Here is a 10,986-nt window from a genome sequence, read left to right on the forward strand (position 1 = left end):
TAGTACACTCACAAAAAAGTCTCAAGAACCCATGCTCAAAAACACACCGTTTTTTAGCCTTTTTTTCTAAGCGATGTATAGATGTAACACATCTGTTGCTGACTCTAAGAATGCTAGCAATTTCTGTGTACTTGCATCAAGGCCTTGTACACAAAAGGATTTTTCAAATCTTAAAATAATTTTAAATCTGTGATTCATCCCATACAGTAAGATAAATCATTTAACTAAATTGAATGGTTTTTAGTCATTTTCTGTGTGGTGTGCTACGATTACGTCAACACATAGCACCGCACACACAAAGGTTTTGCTCCGACGCCGGTCCTCTGAGGCAAAGCATTCGCCTGACTACATGATTTTCGGTCGTAAATATTGAACATGTTTAAAATTGAAAATTGTTGGCCCAACTCGGTTTGGACCATTTTATCGGGACAAATCCCCTCAAACATATGGATAATCCTGTCAGGCATTCTCATCAGACATAAGATGGTCGGTCGGGAATTTGACAACCTTAGTGTGGAAGGGAAAACAGACGCACCACCCAATTTTCTCACAAGGGGGTGACAGTTCATTCCTACTCACAGCTTTATTTATTTAATTTTGTGACACTTTGATCATGTTTGCATGATTTACCATGTTTTGTTTTTTGTCTGTTTGTTTTTATAGTGTGTGTGTGAGGGAGAGGGGGTGTGGCATCTCTGTCGCTATATCAAAGGGGATATGAGGGTGAAAAGTTTCGAATAGACTGATCGAGTGTGGGAAAAGGAAGTTGGTTGTTTTTAATAAGAGTCACAGGTCTGTTGTTGGTTATTTGTGAGCAATGTCAGATGTAGTGAGGTTTTTGTTGTTCACTTTGGATCCGTGTTGATCTCACACAAGTCTTTCTGTGTGTGTGTGTGTGTGTGTGTGTGTGTGTGTGTGTCTGTTCCAGTGAGTCATTGAGTTGTTTTCAATGCTTTGCAGCCTCAGGGAGATGAGGACAACTGGTGAGCATTTTTGTAAATAGAGTCACAAAAACAGCACCAGTCATCTTTGCGGCGAGTCAACTTTGACCAAGAAACTTCAAGCACATCCGCCTGCAAAATCAATAGCAACATGATACCATTGAAAAAAAAAAGCGCAAGGGGATTTACACAGTACGGTAAACCCGCGCTATTTGTGGTGGATAGAGAACCAGATCTACTGCAAAAAGTGAAAAACCAAGAGTAATTGACAACACCCCCCATTTTTCAACTTTAAACTGTAAATCTCACACCAACTATGAAGCCAAAACAATTGAATATCATTAAAAACAACATTATCCTGTAATATTGATAGCTTATCTATCAATTGATTTGGGGGGAGGGGGGTGGACTGAAAAAGTGAATGTACATGGGAATCACAGTCTCTTAGGACATGAAGTGGGAGGCCAACATGAACTCCAGCCTGAAAAAGGCCCAGCAGAGGATGCACTTCCCAAGGCTGCTGAGGAAGCACGGCCTGGCACAGGAGCTGCTGAGACAATTCTACATAGTAGTCATCGAATCAGTCCTGTATTCCTCCATCACAGTCTGGTTCGGTGGCACCACAAAAAAGACAAAATCCGATTGCAACGGAAGGTTAGAACTGTGGAAAAAAAATCATTGGCACACCGCCAGAACCAAGACAAGGGCACAGAAAATCCTACTGAAGCTCCCATACCCTGCCCACCACCTCTTCCAGCTACTCCCTTCAGGTATGCACTATCGAACCTATGGATTCTATGATAATTTCAGTGCTCTCTCACAAATCATCAAGGCCTTCACAGAACTGGTGACAGTGAATTATACCCGGGTGCACCGTATTTACTAATTCAGTGACTTCGGATTGTATTTAGGGGCATCAGAGTACAGTGTGCTGAATGCAATTGCACACCACACTTTTGAGTTTTATATTTGCGTAAAATGTGGAAAACTGTGTGCCAATTTTATTCAACTTGACAATAATGTGCTAATTTGTGGAGGTCTCACATAAAATCTCAACAAAATACATTCACGTCTGTGATTGGAAGAGCCAAAATGTGAACGAGTGCAGAAAAGTTGTTCGAGGCTCTGTAAATTGTTAATGTTTAAAAAAAAAAAAAAAAAAAAAACGCACCTGGGTGTAAAGATGGAGTTATGCAGGAAGTTCTCAAAGACTTTCCGGTAGGAGGCGTCCGCGGCCTCTGCCTCCAGGTCCTCCACCGATTTGGGGCAAGGGCAGCAGGGGCCCTTGTCGGGGCCATCTGGGTCTGACTTTGTGGGCTTGGTGTCGTCATCCTGGTCCCCTACCCCGACTGCTGCCATCCTTACAGGGATCTTCAACTCTGTAGAGGAGGGTTGTCATCATTAAGTTTCTTGCTGGACTGGTTTTTATCATGTCTAATAAATTAAAACAAACAGGCACTGTGTATCAGCATGTGTGTATACCTTTGGAGCAGTAGTTGTGCTGGTACAGTTCTCGGTCTTCGGCCTGCTGCTGCCAGCGCACCAGGTAGTAAGTTTGATTGCCGTTGGGGGAAACTGGGGGCAGCCAGCGCAGCACCAGCTGGGTGGAGGAGTTGGAGTAGGCACGCACGTCCTGAGGCATGGAAGGCGCTGCGGTGACAAAACAGGCTTCATTGGTTCTTTCTGGTGCTCAGATGTATTTAGACAGAAATTTCACAATAACTTTTCGTGATTATTTCGTGTTTAGCGTCTTTTTACAACAGAATTTTGGCTATGAGTGGGTTTACCTGAGGGGCTGGTGCGGATGTACACCACCTTGCTCTTGGCGCTGGGCACCTGCTTGTCATCCACCATGAGCGTGATGGCCTTGACGAAGACGGCGTACTGCGTCCACGGCTTCAGGCCGGAGAGCAGCACGCCAGGGTCGGTGTCCTTGTCTTGGTGCAGCTCCACATCCACCATGTTCCAGCTGTTGGAGCCACAGCCGTCCTGACCCTCAAACTCGGTGATGTTCTGGTACGGCCTAAGGGAAGGGACAGGGATGGGTGGGTGTTTGGCAATCACGAGTCCACTGTACTGAGTAATATGTGCATGAGAAATCACAGCTGAGGTCAGAAGAGGGGAGGACACAGCAAATGGAAACCTACGCCTCTTTGTAGTAGACGATAAAGCTGATGAGGTCTCTGTAGTCTCGGGGGCGGTAACGCTGCCAGGTCAGCTTGATCCTGGTGCTGCTGGTGGTGTTGGACTTGAACTTTAGGATGGTGCTTTCGCCTGAGAGAGTAAAAGACGGTTCTTGCATCACAAATAATTCTTGCCTGGACCTTAAAAGTCAAGAGGTTGTCAAGGGTTCTTGATGCTCCGTTTTTTCCCACCGCACAGTGCCATCTGCAGCACAGTTAAGCTGTATTCAGCTTCCATGTCAAGAGTATAACAGAAAACAGCATGAAACACACCACCCATGACCGTATCTGTCGGAAAGACCCCAACAACGGAGAATTATGCCGATGTTAAAATAAATTGCATTACGTATTAGCTGAGAATCAGGAAAAAATAGAAATACAAAAATATTTGTTCTGGATTATATAAATGTTTGAAAATTTAAAGAACCCCCCCTAAAAGATACAAAAATAAAAACAGTTAAAAATGCGCATAAAACCAAAAAAATCCCCAAATATTCCCATATAAACAACCAGGAAAAAAAAAACCAAGATATTGGGGAAATGAGAGAAAAATACAAAATATTCCAATAAAATATTGAAATATTACTGGTAAGTGTTAAAAGTTTGAAGGAAATACCAAAATATTAGGTAAAAAAGATGAAAAAGTGTTAAAAAAAGAAAAATGGTTTGAAGAAGCATTATGAGAAAAATACAAAAATCACATGACTATTGCACAAATATTTGGGAATATAAAAATACCCCCCAAGCCCTCCCCCAAAAAACAAACATTGAAATATTGGACAAAAAAATTAATTTTGCTGTCACCTGAACTACTTTCCACACCACATTTCATTGCACTGAAAGTGGAACTGATTTCTTTTGTCTTCTACTACGTTGATAAACACGACGTAACGATACTTAAAATTTGAAATGGTAAAACATTCAGAATTCTATCAAGGGTTTTCGATAAGCTGTTTCATCCCGAATTGAAGAGAGACTCGAAACTGCGGTTTATAACAACGGAAAAGAAATAAAAATGAGCATCGTGCAGCGTAAGGTGCCAAACTAAGCTACAGCAACCCCAATGAAAACAGGAAATATTTGGACTGCTTCGGAGCGTACAGCTGGCTCGGTCGCCGTTGTTTCGGAAGTCACTTTCGTCGAAGCGCCCCGCAATGCCCGTCTGCTCCCACATCTTTTGGATCTCCGAAACACAGAGCTTGGGATTGGCCCGGAAGAACAGCTTCCCGTTCCTGATGGTGAGGTTGTGCTGCTTCCAGTCCCACAGGTACTGCAGCTGCTGGTTGTCGAACGCAGAGAAGGCGTACATGCTACAGGGGTAAAGGAGGAAGGTGTCATCATCATTCAGTCGCATTTTACCTCCATCTTTAGGTTCTTCATACCATTTCAGACAGCCATTTAATACAGGGTACCTCCAACTCGAAAGTAATGCTACAACCATTTTATGCCGGGTATCTTCCAATTTTCAGGCGCTCGACAGTATTTGGGCAGTAATTTTATGCAGAGCGTCTCCATTTTCAGGCGCCCAAAAATGTTTGGCAAGCCATTTGGTACTGTAACTCATTTTTTCTGATGCATGAAAAGATTTGGTCAGCCATTTCAGACACTGTTTTGACCCTGTGAGGGGAAATTCAATGATCACAACAGCAAAATTTATACATAAAAACTCATGATGTTCTCCAAACAACAGCATATAAACAAAAATAAAAGAGCAGCGTGTTTGATGTAATCACACAAGAATTTTTTTTTTTCAATGTTCTATTTTGGTATATGGTAAGTAAACTTTGATCATGCATAATAGTATTGAATTTTTACAATTAGTGCCAAGTGGAAAGTACAATTTTATTGACAGTGATACACAACAAAATGTTGATTATTTATATTTCAGCCAAAATATACAGCATGTAACAGGCTTAATGCTTCAACTTGACTGACACTTTTCCGAGTACCTCTACTTTCACACGCGCAAATGGATTTGCACAGTAAATTTAAAGTCATGCACCTTTTCAGGTGCTCAAAAGTATTTTGATTCCGCCCCCCCCCCAATTTCTTTTTCTCCATTGCTGCTTGCAGTCTCACACGACTGAGTAACTGAGCACAAGTAATGAACTGCACATACTAGGCCACGTCAGATCCTGAAATCCTTTAAATCAGTTTTTTTATTAATAGTACTAGGAACTAAATCGACCGAAAAAGCACATGGACGGAATGTGGATATTCGCCTGTGTCTGAGGGGAAGTGTTGCACTGTTGCTGCAAGGACGCTTCCTAGACTTAGAGAGGCACGACACCTTCTGAGGATGCGTTTTTGCTGCAAACAAATCAAGTCATCTGGCAACTTTATAGCGTTCTTGCTCATTACCAGACACATTCCGATCTGTTTTGTCACCATTAATCATGATCAGCCGAAGGGAAAATAAGATCCGGGGAGAAGGGCAGGGGGGCGGGAGGTGGCGATGTGGCTTTTTATGATACGCTGGGTACCACCCAGACATGAAGGAATGACTGCAATGTGGCGCCTTGGGACAGCGAGACTCTTGTAAACTCGAGGAGAAAAAGAAGAGGGGGATGTTTTCCTGAGCCACCGAGATAGCGTCTTGATTAGATTTAGCCGCTCTGGTTACTTTATTGGAAAAAAGTTCCACTCTGACTATTGAGGTCCAATTAAGGATAGACATCCAGCGTCATTTACTGTATTTGTCATCAGCCTTTCTTTCACCCAATTGGACAAGAATGGAGATGATCTGTTCCATCATAAAACCTTTGGTAAGATGTTTAAGGCAATTCTCAAATGTCACTTCCAACAAGTCATTCAAGGGTAAAAATATGTTGATCACTTTTAATTCTGAAAAAATAATCTTCAAACGCCTGCTTTTTTACAATCTTTTCTGTGTTGCAATTTAAACATTCTGAACAGTCATACAAGCGTAAAACGAAGCTAACTACCATTAAAAACACCACACTAAGTCTTGGTTTATTTGCGAATAGAAAATAAAAAGAGAACAAAAGGAGCGCGTTTGAGTGTTCTTACTCGTCCAGGAGTTCCTCGCCGTCGATGTATTGCAGGTTGCGCAGGAAGGCCAGCGAGCTGAGCGTGTGCGAGTGTCGGATGCGCACGTAGCCCGTCACCCTCTGGATCAAACCCGTGAAGCTCTCCAGCTCGGCCACCATGTTGTCTGTTGAGACACAATGTCAAAAAACCCCCAAAAAACATCACATTTAATAATTAGCGTTGGACGTTCTTCTTCTGTGTTTTTATGGTTTTATATGCAGGAAATGACACGGCCCTCAGAATTTCCAAGGTCCTGGTCTAGACTCCATGTGACATCACTGCGGATTGTAAAAAGTGTTTTGCTCTCACATGTTTAGACTACTCCAGAGCCACCAACCCGGAACTCAGCTTCCCTTCAAAAGTATTGGAACGGTGAGGGATGCAAGCTCTTGCCATGCGTGCATTAGCATTGACCAAGTCTTAGGACCACGTTATCTTTTTAGCAGGCTAATTATTGTCATAAACAGTCCATTCAGATTGTTCTTGCCTGATTTTGACTTTCGTGCGATGCTGAGGGTCTGACATGGCGCTAGCATGTTTCTCAAAACATCTTGTTTTTTTCAGGAAAAAACAAATGTCTAAAATATGAATTTGTGATTGCAACATCGCGCCTTTGCTGCATCCGCACTTATTGACATTCTCACGGTGTCGCCTCAAATCCTTCTCTTTGTGTACCATGCTGCCGTTTTACAGCGTCTTTGTGCTGCAGCAGCCCTTTCACGAGCAGCACTCTTTTACATGGGCTAACCATCCTTCTATGCAGTACAGTAGAACCCCGATTTACCGAAGTGATATGGGGGAGGTGTCCTCCATTCGAGCCAATTGTTCATTCAACTGAAGAACACCAATTACAGTACAAGATATTATTGTACTGTTTGTGCGACCTAAAATTGCCCAGTACAGTATGAAATTACTGCACGAAATACACGAAAGCATGAAGCCGTTTTTAAAATGTTACCCACACTTAGCTAGCTGGTGCTTGGGGGAGGGGAAAACTTCATGAGCCGCGTTCATGTTAGCGCATTCCTTTTTTATTCCACCTCCCTTACAATTCTATGCCACAGATAAGAGCTTGACAACAAAAACAATGCTCACGCCACTAAACAACGGCCATAAATCTGAGTCAGTAGATATGAAACGCTTCTTCTGCCCCTTAAATCTGGAGTCCGTCTGTGTTAAATCGAGGGTTCACCGTATATCTTACCTATCCGTGCCGCGTGCTTTGACTGCGTGTCATTCATGATAAGAAGCAGACGTCGGCGCGGTGTACTCACGGCCTCTGCGGATGTTGATGTGCAGGTTGCCTTTAATAACCGTGCAGCCTTTCAGGGACTGCGCAGCGTCCATGGAGTCAATGACCTTCTCCTCGCAAACTTTATCGCACAGGCCGTCGCAAGCGGTACAGGACATGCTGGAGACAGACAGATGAACCGACACAGGACTAAAACGTACGGTCTTGCTCTCAAAACAGACAATAAAAGATGAACTTTGATCAAATTTTCAGCTTGTAGCAGCATTCCAGATGTTTACAAATAACATTTTTAGCTGTAAATGTTTAAAGCGTTTTAAAATGGAACCAAAAACTATACACTATGCAAAGTTGCATCTATAAATGCAAAAAGAAATACTTTTTTTTTGATATATAGAAGATGAAATCAGATCAATACAATTAGGAAGATGCATTGTGCTAAAGAGCACTAAAATAAACACTTGGTTTAAACTACTGGTTTTTAAATCTTGTTCGTTAAAACGAACATTTTTTTGCATGCATAATTTGATGTAGACAATCAAAATGTAGTTTGCACCTGAAACCAAAAAAAAAAGATCATTGAAAAATTAGGAGGAGCGTATTATTTTGCGATAAAGGAATTAAAAAAATGAATTAACACATTTAAAAAGCCAATTTTACAAAAAAAGAAAATGAATGCACCAAATATTACAACACTTGTAGTCTTAAATGTAAATGCTAGGTTGGGCTGGGCTGGGCTAAGCTAGATGTAGCGCAGCAGGCTAACCTGTTGGAGGCGGTGCGCGTATACCCGAAGGGGCATTCGGACATGCACTCGCCCTCGTGGATGACGAAGCTGTCGTAGTCCGGCAGGTGGACTCTGGAGCAGAGCTCGGCGCTGACGCAGCGCCAACCCTCAAACTTGTAGGTGCCGGGCGGACAGTCGGCCACGCAGCGGCCTTGGTGGTAGTAGTGCACGCAGGCGGCGCAGGAGCTGTCGCTGCCCGCCACGCTGCAGCTGCCCAGGCACTGCGCGTGGCAGCAGTCGCCGCTCGCTGTGCATGCTCGCCGGCCGCATTTCTCCGGGCACTCTGATGGCAAAACACAAAAAGGGGAAAAAAAACAACTGAATATTATTATTCATGTAAAAATTACTCACGGAAATAACAATTATTATTTTTAGATTATTAACTTACAACAGAACTTTTTGAAAACTATAAACTCCCCGTGGGATTGCAAAGATTGTGACATCTCCTTCAATAGTGATTTTTTTTTTTTCATTTGGAAGGATGTAACGCAAGAAAATATGAAAAACAAATGACAATGATTTTGTCCAATCATTATTTTGGAATATATTATTCTCAAAAAGGACGCTGATGTGAAACATTTGCTGAGTGAGCGCCTTCTGAGAACAACTACAAGCCTCCCCACGAAGCGTACAAATTGCTCAATCTCCTGTAGTGGGGGTCCACTCAGGTTCCAATCCCAGGGCCAGTAATGAATAATCAGCATGATTTACACTCTCCTGGAGGACTTAGCCTACGCGAAGTACAGCCTGAATTTGGAAGCACAAGTTTAGCGTTTCTCAGATATCTGTGATGAAAAATCTGTCGTGAAAAGTATGTTACCCGCTTGTATTAGCCGTGTGTGGGGGGGGGGGGGGGGTCAATGTTTCGACACGGCGCATAATGAAGTCATGTGAAATGATGTGCTGTTTAAGTGATGCCGAGTGATATGACGCACATGCTGCCTCCAACACCCACTTGTGCTCAGAGTGTTTTATTCAGCTTCGTTCCTTCGGGGAATACCATTTTGAGGATTTTCAAAAAGCCAGCAACAAAAAATTAAGAAATAGCCCTCAACAGAAGTTTCATGGACATGGTCTATCTTAACAGGGCATATGAAAAAGGTCTCAAGGATCCATGTGGCCCTTAATTGCCGTGTTTCTTTGCTTATGCTGTTGAACGTGGGCCACCACGGTATCATGTTGAAGATTCTCTTCACAAAGACACAAAAAAAAAACCCAAACACGAGTAAAATAGTGTCTATCACAACACAAGGAACAAAAAAAGTTTCATTGACCCATGTCCAAAAGTGAACAACAAGAAGGCCATTGAGATTTGAAGCCGCCAGGCAAATCGAGGCCTTGTACTTTGATGAACTCCTGCTTGAGAATTAGACCAAATGATGCCCAATCAGAAACAGGTGCCGAGACAGATGTGAAGCTTTTTCTTTTCCCCCATCGCCATCTAACACGGATGATACATGGAATCAATAGACGCCAACTAAAGTAAATTCAGATGTCAACAGGACAACAAAGTCATTTTCTTAACATGAAAAAAAGAATATTTTCATGCCAACTGAACCCACCAACGGACCCGCAGTCTGTCCAGTTTGACGAAAACAGATCATCAGTCGGTAACCACGAGGTGACCTTCACCTGTCCACCAATCAGAACCTTCCAAACTGTGTGGTCCCATCAGCCATTCAGCAGGCTGTTTTTTGTGGTTGCGTGTCTCTCTTTGGCACACAATGTTCTTCCACGACAAAACCGCCCACCCTCCCTTACGCCTCCTCGAGCAACCCTGTGACCTTACACTAAGTTAAGAAAAAAAATGGTGACAAACAGCTGGGGTAAGGAAAAGGGCGGGAACCGGCCGCAATACGCAAGTCTGACACAGTGGTTACCAGCTTTTGAGCTAACATGTTGCATGTCTGCTACGCCGCAGTAAGAAATAAGGGATGGGAGAAGGTGGAGATAAGGAGAGTAGAGGAGGAAAGTCATTTCACATGGTGGGCTTGCTTCCAAAAAAAAAAAAAAAATGCTGTGGGAGGGACTGCCAGTAGGGGGAGTTGGCAAGTTATTGTCATTTCCCGTAGGAAATAATGGAAATAGGTTCCAGCTTTCACCATCATAAAGTAAAATTATTTGTATAGCGCATTCACCAGAGCTGTAGCTTTCGCAAAGCGCTTCACAAAACATTTTACATAAAATAATAATACAACATAAACATCGACAATACAATCTTAACGATTCCAACATATGCCGACAACTTTTCGGAAACCGACACTGTTTAAAAAATTTCACCGTCCTGAACAGTCATACACATTTAAAGAGACATTCACCGCCACTTGAAATTAAATCAAACGGCTCGCCGTTGGAAGAAAAATTTACTCAATTGTCATACAAGTGCAAGTTTAACTAGTTAGTACAGCTCAAATTACGTCAAACTAGTCAGCCTTGGTTAACATTTTCCCAGCTGTTTATTTACTGTAAAATGTGTGCAGAGCATTTTTCTTAATCTCTTGAATGTGTCCTATTCAGTTGCATGGCCATGCGGAATGGAGGGTCGGAATACTTTTTCAGGCCGCAACAGATTTTTTGTGCATTTGGGGAGTTTGATATACTCCCTATGTGCTTATTTATATTGTGATGGATTTTGACTGGAAAATGCAGTTGGGCAGAACGTGAACAGAGCATCACTTTTACGCTTCATGGCAAAGGCGGTGATTTGTTCTGACTCCCAATTTTTTCACATTGTCATGATGGAGTGTTGCGTGTAGATTTTTTGGGGGGAGGGTG

The 10,986-nt window shown here is 42.7% G+C and overlaps 1 protein-coding gene across 2 annotated transcripts in view; it reads right to left on the bottom strand.

Moving 5' to 3' along the window:
* The window catches only part of igf1rb (insulin-like growth factor 1b receptor), a 49,378-nt gene that overhangs the window by 11,140 nt on the left and 27,252 nt on the right, over positions 1 to 10,986 (bottom strand). For both annotated transcript variants that reach the window (XM_019866568.1, XM_019866567.1), the window contains exons 3-10: positions 8,191 to 8,494; positions 7,450 to 7,586; positions 6,155 to 6,299; positions 4,226 to 4,434; positions 3,089 to 3,215; positions 2,729 to 2,964; positions 2,424 to 2,591; positions 2,113 to 2,320 (exon numbers count right to left, since the gene is read on the bottom strand). In XM_019866568.1, the coding sequence (XP_019722127.1) occupies positions 2,113 to 2,320; positions 2,424 to 2,591; positions 2,729 to 2,964; positions 3,089 to 3,215; positions 4,226 to 4,434; positions 6,155 to 6,299; positions 7,450 to 7,586; positions 8,191 to 8,494 (1,534 nt within the window). The remainder of the gene's footprint in view (positions 1 to 2,112; positions 2,321 to 2,423; positions 2,592 to 2,728; positions 2,965 to 3,088; positions 3,216 to 4,225; positions 4,435 to 6,154; positions 6,300 to 7,449; positions 7,587 to 8,190; positions 8,495 to 10,986) is intronic.

This window comes from Hippocampus comes, unplaced genomic scaffold, assembly GCF_001891065.2.
Source record: "Hippocampus comes isolate QL1 unplaced genomic scaffold, H_comes_QL1_v1.1 scaffold82, whole genome shotgun sequence".
Lineage (NCBI taxonomy): Eukaryota > Metazoa > Chordata > Actinopteri > Syngnathiformes > Syngnathidae > Hippocampus > Hippocampus comes.